The sequence below is a fragment of the Heterocephalus glaber genome, unplaced genomic scaffold (genome assembly GCF_053883595.1).
Source record: "Heterocephalus glaber isolate CG9 unplaced genomic scaffold, H.glaber_assembly_v1.0 deba00001462, whole genome shotgun sequence".
In the NCBI taxonomy this organism is placed as follows: domain Eukaryota; kingdom Metazoa; phylum Chordata; class Mammalia; order Rodentia; family Bathyergidae; genus Heterocephalus; species Heterocephalus glaber.
Window position 1 is genome coordinate 527,604 of NW_028258309.1, and position 10,301 is coordinate 537,904.

General features: G+C 36.4%; 1 protein-coding gene across 1 annotated transcript; it reads right to left on the reverse strand.

The window, feature by feature from the left end:
• Positions 1 to 8,962: 8,962 nt before the first annotated feature.
• On the reverse strand, positions 8,963 to 9,958 carry LOC101718916 (olfactory receptor 14C36). Its single transcript, XM_013067876.1, has one exon. It carries the CDS (start codon positions 9,956 to 9,958, stop codon positions 8,963 to 8,965), a length of 996 nt encoding a protein of 331 aa, XP_012923330.1.
• Positions 9,959 to 10,301: the final 343 nt, after the last annotated feature.

The following is a 10,301-nucleotide window of genomic DNA, read 5'->3' on the forward strand; positions in this document are numbered from 1 at the left end:
AAGAAAACCTAAATATTCTAAACAACTCAATATCAATCAATGAAGTTGAAAACATAATTAAAAACTTACCAATGAAGAAAATCCTGGGTCTGGATGGCTTCACTGATGAATTGTACAAGACATTTAGTGAGCAACTATCACCACTACTGTTTAAACTCTTTAATGAAATTGAAAAGGAAGCAATACTTCCAAATTAATTCCTGGAAGAAAGCATCACATTGATCCCAAAAGCAGAGAAAGACCCAACCAAAAAAGGGAACTATTGGGCAATCCACTAAGGAACATAGATGCAAAAATACTCAATAATATACAGGCAAAGAGAATACAGAAAATTGTCACAAAGACTATACACGCTGACCAAGTGGGACTCATCTAAGGGATGCAGGAATGTTTCAATGTATGCAAATCAATAAAAGTAATGTGCTATATTAATAGAACCATGGGCAAAAAAATCATATGATAGTCTAAATAGATGCACGAGAAGTGTTTGACAAAAGCAAACTTTCATTCATGACAAAAACCTATAGAAAATTGGAATAGACAGTCTCTGTCTCAACCTGATAAAAACCATCTATGAAAAACCAACTGCCATCATAATAGTAAATGGTCAAAAACTAAAATCTTTCACAATAAAATCAGGAACAAGTCATAGATATCACTATCACCATTTCTATTCAATATAGTTTTGTAAATATTAGCCACAGAAATTAGACAAGAGAAAAAATTTATAAAGATAAGAAACAGAGAAGTTAAACTGTCACTATTTGCAGATGACATGATACTCCATAATACCCCAACAACTCCATGAAAAGTCTTCTAGACTTAATAACCCAATTCAGTAGAGTAGCTGGATCTAAACTCAACACACAAAATGCAATAGCTTTCCTGTGCATGAACAACAGATGTACTGAAAGAGGAACTGGAGAAACAACTCCCTTCACAATAGCATGCCAAAAAAATCAAACAAACATAGGAATCAAGCTAACAAAAGAAAACAAAGACCTCTACTCTGAAAACTATAGCACTCTGAAAAGATATCAAAGAGGATATCAGAAAATTGGAAGACATCTCTTGCTCCTTGCTAAGAAGAACCTATATAGTGAAAATGGCCATACTTCCAAAACGTGTATACAGACTCAATGCAATCCCAATTGAAATTCCAACAGCAAACATCACAGACATTCAGAAAACAATCCAACAATTAACTAGGAACAAGAAATGACCTAGAATAGGAAAAGTAATCCTAGGCAACAAAGACAAAGTAGAGGGCATCACAATCCCCAACCTCAAACTATATTACAAAGCTGCTATGATAAAAACAGCATGGTACTGACAAAGAAACAGGTCTGAGGACCAGTGGACCTGATTAGAAAATGCAGAAACAACTCCAGATACACTCACCTACCTCATCTTTGACAAAGGAGCCAAACACCCTCACTGGAGGAAACACAGCCTCTTTTAAAAATGGTGCTGGAAAAATTGGGAAACAACTTGCCAAAGATTAAAACTAGACATATCTCTCACTATGCACTATATTAATAACAAAATGAATCAAAGATCTAAATTTTAAAACCAAAACACTAAACTGAGTGGAGGAGAGTTTAGGTAGAACTCTTGAATACATTGGTGCAAGAGGACTGGGGATTTAGGTCAGTGGTTTCACTGCCTCCTGTGCAAACACAAGGGCCTGAGTTTGATCCCTGTTACCAAAAAAGAAAAAGAAACATTGGTGCAAGAAAAGTTTTCATGAATAAAACCTCAGTTGCACATGAACTAGCACAAAGAATCAACAATTGAGATCTCATCTTCTTAAAAAGCTTCTGCACAGGAAGGGAATCCACCAATAGTGTGAAGAAAAAACACAGAATATGGGAAAATTTTTCACCAGCTGTCAGAGAAAGGTCTGCTCTCTAGAATATATAAAGAACTTTAAAAAATCAGACCTCTGAAATCTAAAGACTCAGTCCAAAAATGGGCATCTGAAATGAACAGACATTTCTCAAAGAAGTAGAAATAGCAAAACAAAATATGGAAAAATGTACAACATCACTGGTCATTGGAGAAAAGCAAATGAAAACAATGCTGAGAATCCACCTCACCCCATAAAGAATGGCTGCTATCAAGAAATCAACCAATAACAAATGCTGGAGGGGTTGTGGGGGAAAAGGCACCCTTCTCCATTGTTGATGGGAGTGCAGACTGATGCAACCACTGTGGAAATCTGTATGGAGATACCTCATAAAACAAGGATTAGAGGTCCTATTTGACACAGCTGTTCCCTTACTGGGTATCTTCCCAAAAGAATTAAGAGTCATACCACAGAGACATATGTACACTGATGTTCATAGCAGCACTGTTTGTAATAGTTAAATATTGGTAACAGCCCAATTGCCCATTAACTGGAGACTGGATAAAGAAAATATGTTTCCTTATAATATTGAGTCCTTCTCAGCCATAAAGGATGAAAAATTAGAGCCATTTATAATTAAATTGATGCACACTGAGGCAATTCTTTTAAGTGAAATAAATAGGACAGACTTGTGTAAATACTGAATAGTTTCTCTGGTGTGAGAAACTGAAAGTGTAAATAAGGATCACTATGTATAATAGATAATGTGAAATAAAAAGAGAAGGTCCAAGAGGGAAGGGGAAGGAGGAGGGGTAGGAGAAATGAAAGAAGGGAATAAAATAAATATGTGAAAAGGAAAATAAACAGAAACAAAGTCTTTGTAAACAGGGAGGAGTGGAGTGGTTGAAGGGAGAGCAGTGAAATGGGGAAAAATAAGAACCAAGATATATCACATAAAGGCAAAAATTTCCAATAATGAATGTCATTATATTGCATACCTAAAATGTACCAATAAAATTATTTTTTTTCTACAAAGGCCTTTATTCACTATGTGAGTGAAAAGCGTGCATAAGTGACCAAATCCTTTTGTCAATTTAGATGAACTTTAGTACTCGATAGGATTGTCTGTTTTCTATTCCTGAAAAAGAACTGAGAGCAAGAAATATGTCTTTATGATGTTAATTCATTGAGATTTGATATTCATTGTAATGCAATTACAGTTATTCTGGTTAATATTCTGGTTTAAATTTCTTTTTTTTTAAATAAAATTAATTTTTAAAAAGAAATTGTCTATTACAGTAGAAGTTGTCCCATCGTTTTTTTAATTCTTCACCAAAAGTTTTCTTTTCAATTTAGAAATCATTGTAGATTTTACCTTTCATGCAGTATGACATTTTGTCACATTTAATGGTGATTTCATTAAACATTATTTTGTTTGATATTTACAGTGAAAATCTGTTTTCTTAATACATGTAAAAATTCTTAGAAATCATTACCATTTTAACTTTTTATCCTCAATTTCTAATAGGAATTTCTTTTTAAATTGTTGATATTTTTTCTTTTCACTTTTCTTTAACTTTGAGCAATATTGCCATAATAAGCTACTTAACACATCAAACATTTCTCAAAATAAAAACTATTTTACTTTAATCTTACACTCATATTCTATCATCTTTCCATATTTTCTGACAATTATTTTTAATCCTGATTTTTGTATACAAAGACTGTTAGGCACAAATATTTAACATAATTTCTTCCACACTGTTTTTTTTTAATATTGAAAAACACTGGAGTTGAGTTTAATAATGCACTATTTTGCATAATTCTTTTACATAGTTGTTTTTTGTTTTTGTTTTTGTTTTTTTTTGCTTTTTTTACCTCATTAAGTTTATTGGTACATTTTAGGTATAAAATACAGTTACATTCATCATTGGGATCTTGTACCATTACATGAGTATCTTGGTTATTATTTTTTTCCCCTTCCCCTGCCCTCCCTTCACCCCCTCCACCCCTCTCTATTTGCAAAGACTTTGTTTCCATTTTTTTCATTTTCTCATATTTTTTCTTTTCCTTTTTTTCCTTTCCCCTACCCCTCCCACTTCCCCTGTTCCTTTAGACCTTTACTTCCTGTTACACAATATCAATTACACATTTTTAAAATTACAATGTCAAGATCTAGGAGACATTACCACAGATTTCACAGAATTTAAAAGGATATAGAAAGCATATTTCAAAAATGAGTTTTGAAAAAAAATTTGATAACTTCTAAGAAGTATCTTTGAAGACAAATTAATGAAACTAACTCTGGAGGAAATATAAAGTTTGAATAGCACCTATTAAAGAAAGCATATTCCTAGCATGAGAACCTACCTATATGACAACAGCAGGCTCATAAACATTTTAACTGATAAATTATATCAAACAATGAAATCAGAAAAAAGAAGGGACACTTCTCCCCTCATTTTAGGAACTCAACATTGTGCTAATCCTAAAACTGGATAAAGATAATAGATGAAAAAAGTATGAACATAGATAGAAATTTGTTTAACAAAACAAACTATTAGAAGTCAGATCTGGCAGGATGTAGAAAGTGGTTTTGTTATAGGGATGGCAGTGTTGGTTCAGCATTGGAAGATCCACCCCCAAAAGTCATCAATTTAACAGAGGAAAGGAAAAAGCCATATGATCCTGTCACTAGTTGGAGTAAAAGTATTGGACTAAATTCCACAGCTGTTCATGGCAAAAGCTATCAGGAGACCAGAAGTAGAACAGAAACTTCTCAACAGATTAATGACATGTACTCCATACTTCCACTGAGAACACTTTATATGAATGGAGAAGATACAATGCTTTCTCCTTAAGTTGGGGAACAAGGGCAGATATGCTTACTCTTCATCTGTCCATTGAACTTTGAAACCTAGGCCCCACCAAAATAGTCTGGCAATAAAATGACAAAATTAGTATAGGATTGGCAAGGTAGAAGCAAAATCTTTATACGTAGATGAAATGATCATCTACAAAGAAAATACTAAGAAATCTCTAGGATCCCCTAGAACGTCTATGTGAATTTAGCAGGATTAGAAAACACAATGTATATATAAAAATTCAGGTCTGTGTATACTTGCTATAAAGGAGGAATTGGATATTGAAATTTCAAAGTTATGTAGGAGTACGAAGGACCTAAAAAAGTTAAAAAAACAAAAACAAAAGCAGTGTTGGAAGATGTTTAGTACCTAATTTTAAGACTTCTTCTAAAGCTACAGTAATCAAGGCAGTGTTGGTGTAAGGAAAGACATATAAATCATTGGAATAAAACAGACAATCTAGAAATAGAGCCATACATACATGGTCCACTGGGTTTTGAAAGATTATTTAACATTAGCATTTTATAGAATATAAACTCAATTCAAGAGCAGAGGAAGAGATAGTGTTTTCAGCAAATGGCACTAGAACATCTGGTATCCATATATAAAAAATTAACCTCAACCTTTTATTTCCATACATGAAAATAAGTTGAAGGGATCTATGAACCTAAATATGAATGCCTAAAAGTATAAAACTTTAAGGAGAAATTATAAGGGGAAATGTTTATGAATTCAGGGTAGGCAAGAACTACCTAGGATACAAAAGACATGAGGTATAAAAGAAAAGAATTGATGAATGAGATTCCATCAAAATTTAGAAATTTAAATGACATCATTAAAATGAAAAGTAGTCCTTAAACAGATCATATTTACAATGCATATAACCTATGACCAGAATATATAAAGAATTCTTAGAGCTCATTAATAGACAACCCAATTAAAAAATAGACACAATAAGATGATAAATAGCCAGTACAGCAAAAGGAAATGTGTCAAACTCTAGAATCAGAAAAATACTAATCAGTACAATAACAAGATTGAATTATACACTCATTAGGGAGATGAAGTTAAAACTTTTAAAAGCCTTGTCATGACTTTTTCTTTTTGTTGGATTCTCCCCCTTTGCATTTAATTTGTCATGCCAAATGGATTCATTCTGCTGGATTTCCTGGGGTTGTGATCCTCATTGTCTTTTCCTAGGGTATTGTCTAAAATTTTTTCGAGTGCTGGTTTGATATTCATGAAGTTCCTGAAGTGTTCTTTATGGTGAAAGTATCTTATTTCTCCATCAATTTTGAAAGATAGTTTTGCAGGGTACATCAATCTGGGTTGGAGGCTGTTTTCCTTTAGGGCTTGAAATACATCACTCCAAGCTCTTCTTGCCTTGAGGGTTTGCATTGAGAAATCTGCTGTGATTCTGATGGGCTTTCCTTTGTATGTGATTTGTTTCTTTTCTCTCACTGCTTGTAGAATTTTGTTCTCCTGTTGGGTTTCTGGAATCCTAACTGTTATATCTCTATGTGTAGATTTTTTTTGATCAAGGCTCTTTGGAGTCCTATATGCCTCACTTCTCTGTATGTCAAGTTCTTTTCCCCTCCTTGGGAAGTTTTCTGCCATCACTTCTGTGAACAGCTTTTTTTAATGTCATCTGCACTCTCTCCTGTTTCTTCATTGACTCCAATCAGTCTTATGTTATTCTTCTTTGCATCATCTAGCAGCTGTTGGATTGATTTCTAGTGTTCCTTTACAATTTTAAAGCAATTGTTCTTTTCCTGGTCACTAATTGCAATCTTTTCTTCTGTATCTGAAATTCTATCCTCACATTGGCTCATTCTGTTGCACAGACTTTCGATGGAGTTTTTCATCTCGTAGAAATCTATTTGCATCTGTTTTATGGATTCCATTTGTTTCCTATGTTGGGATTCCATCATGTTCCTCACCTCCTCTATTTTTTTATCTGTGTCCTCTCTAGATTTATTAATCATGTTTTGAACCATGAGCAAAATCTTTGCTGTTATCTGAGTAATTATTTCTGATTTGATTTTTCCCAGATCCTCGTTTGTTGCCTGTTCAGAGAGTCCAGGTGTTTGAGTGTCAGATTGTTCTATCTCGTTTCCCTTTGGGGTTGCTGTAAGTGATCCAGAAGTCTGTTTTTGAGACTTGTTTATGTGTCTTCTCATTTCCACAGTGGGGGCTACTTTTGGAGCCTGCATGGCTTACCTTCTCTGCCCTAGAAGCTTGGGATGGCACCAGTGGAGCTTCCTTCCGACTGGCTCAGCTTCTCTGCCTTAGAAGCTTGTGATGGCTGCAGGGGGGCTTCCTTCCACATGCTGGGTCCAGCTCACCTTCTCTGCCCCTTTTGTTTGCTAAAGTCACCTGCTTAGGACTGGTAAAGCAGATGGTAGTACCCAGCCAGTATGACCGTACTCGCACGTTCTGTTTTGTAGCTGTTCATGAGAAAATTATTTGGCTGCTTGAAAAGTCAAAGACTTTTCATTCCCAAGGAGCCATCTTCCCTACCCTGGGGGAAATGAGTGGCCACCTGCAGATGGATGAGGAAGAGTGCAGAGGGTCCGTCTGCACACTGGAGACCGCCCATGTGAGTTCCTATCAGGAGATGGATGTATCTGCACCGGAAGCTGCAGCTGGGACACGGACACTGGGTTAGTGAGGGTAGGAGGACATGAGGGCTACAGTCATTGTGACATGGGCGACAGGGAAGCTTTTCCTTCTGTTAAAAGGGTGCCAAGGTTGTAACAGGGGCGCTGCTGTGCCTCCTCACGGATCTGAGCCCATGGCAGTAGCTCTATCCGGGCCGGTGGATTTTTCTGCAGCTTTTGGAGTAGGCACTGCATCTCCCGAGTGCCCACTCGAGGGCTCAGCACCCGGCACCTCCCCTTTCCACCATCACTCTCCTGCCAGGCCACACTTGGGCAGTGACAAACATGGAGATAAACAGAAAAGTTTATCTCTCTTCCACTCTGTTTAAAGTACCGTTTTTAACACCTTCTCTTCTTCCATCAATACCTATGATGTTGATAACATGGTTTCAAACTATTTCATTACAGCAAATTTAAGATTTTGGCAAGTGATCTATATTCTTCAGGATCTGTCATTAAAGTTCCATGTTTTCATATAAATCTTCCTGTAGACTGAAACCCTTTTTAGTTTTCAACTGGCAATAATAACTAACATTAGTAATTGTGCTCCATAAAAGCACATAAATTGAATAAGTACCATTGCTGTCAAGATTATAAAGGAATAGATATATATAATCCCAGTCCACCTCACACTCTGATGAAGGAAATGAGTGAAATAAAAATAAGGATAGTACTTATAACCTAATACAATAAATTTCCTTATTGGTAAATTGTTTCTTGTTTTTCATATGATAACTTTACAAATGAGAGAGAATCTGAGACAAAATGCAAGAGCCAGTTTGGGTCAGTGTGAGGTTTCCCAGGAACACACACCTCTAAAGAGAGAGCAGAGTTGGGGGACCCACATACCTGTGGCCCAGGCTCCCCAAGGCGGTGAGGGGCTCCAAAGAACACAGAGAGGGGGCTTTGGGAAAGCAGCCATAGCTCCTATGTAACCTAAGAAGAATTAATATGCCTGCTTCTTTACTGGAGTTTATTAGCTGCACTACCAATTTTTCACAACATCTTCCTTAAAATACATGCAAATTTCGAGACAATATATAATACATGATGAATTTATACAATTTTGTCACTTAAAATGAGTAAAGAAGCAAGACAAAAGGACTGAATATTTCCCTATCACTTCTGCTGTATTTTCTCCTAGTATTTCATAATGTGCTTCTTAGAATTTTCTTTGTGTTACTTGCCATCCTTCTTATTATTCTCTCATTCAATCTCTGCTTTATTAAGAGATGGCTTGATCCATATACTCTGTGAGGACTTTAGAAACATGTTTCATATTCCACATTTTCTATACATTTTTATATACATTTTTCTACACAATTTTAAATGCTGGTTAGGGTAGTGTCCTCATAATCTTCTCACTTCTTGAAAGAAGCATTTTTGAACACAGGAAACTTTGGGGGGAAATTGAGATGGCAAAAAAATGTAGATTTCTTCTGCAGTAACCAGCTCTTTTCCCTATTGCTTGTCTATATTAAACTTATCTAAACAATTCAGAAATCACTGAGATTTATATATGTTATTTCTCTAAGACCGAAGTATTAAATTCACAAATGGTATTGATTAATTTTAATCACTTATCTACATTAATTGTGAAAAGCATGACAATGACTAAGCTGGATTGGAAAAGCCTCCTTAATTTTCAATATATTTCCTGAATACAACATTCTTGTCATGAGTTTCCTGATGGCAAACTTTATCTGTTCATTTCTGAGACTGTAGATGATAGGGTTGAAGAGGGGAGGAATGACTGAGTAGAACACAGACAGGACCATTCCCATCATGCCAGAAGACATTGCAGATGGTCTCAGATAGACAAAAAAGCCTGACCAGAGGAAGACAGACACCACGAGAATGTGGGGGACACAGGTGGAAAAGGCCTTTTTCCTGTCTACTCCCACTGGAAACCTGAGCACAGTAGAAAAGATGTGAATATAAGACTTGATGATATAAGTGAAAGAGCCACCACCAATCACCAGAGCAGAGACAAAAATCGAAATCTGGTTGCTGAAGGTGTCAGAGCAAGACAACTTTAGGAGAGAGGGGATGTCACAGAAGAGCTGCTGGACAGCACGTGAGTGGCAGAATGACAGCCTGAAGGTGTTGTTGGTGTGCAGAGATGCATATATGATCCCACTGAGCACAATGGCCAGTGTGCTGTGGACACATAGGCGAGGGCTCATGATCACAGGGTAATGGAGGGGCCTGCAGATGGCTGCAAAGCGGTCATGAGCCATGATGGTGAGAAACAGTAACTCTACAAATCCAAAGAATAACACAAGGAAGACCTGAGCTGCACATCCTGCCTTTGAAATGGAGCTTGCACCCAGTAGGGAGTTCATGCAGGAGTTAGGGACTGTGACAGAAATGTAGCAGGAGTCCAGGATGGACAGGTTCCTCAGGAAGAAGTACATGGGCGTGTGAAGGCTTTTGTCAAGGGTGGTGACAGCAGCAATGATGAGGTTTCCCATTAAGGTCACCACATAAATCAGAGAGAAGAACATGGCATAAAAAACACGTAGATCCCACATGCCAGAAATCTCCATGAGGAGAAAGTCCATCATCATGGTGGAGTTGGTCATCTGTGGGCGATGTGGATTGTTCCTGAGAAGAGAAGACAACAGTGTTGACCCCAGGAAGGATCGCAGTGTGGAAAATTCCTTCATAACTATTAAATTCCAGCCCCTAGGATCACAGGGATGTTTGGTGCCTGGCTCTCCTAATATTTATGATGATTCTCCCTTAGTCTGGATGATATTCTCCTTCAATCTGAGTGCATGTCAATTACCATTGTTGCTCTGTTTATAATTACCACCTGCACTGAAATTTATGCAATCTGTTGTCTTATAAGCTTAGTAAAGTTTTTGTTGTATGTGTGATATTTACATATTTTAATCCTAAGTAATTTACAATATCATTAAAACA

Coding starts and splice junctions, on each gene's coding strand:
- LOC101718916 (XM_013067876.1), bottom strand. CDS start 9,958: ATGACCAACTCCACCATGATGATGGACTTTCTCCTCATGGAGATTTCT.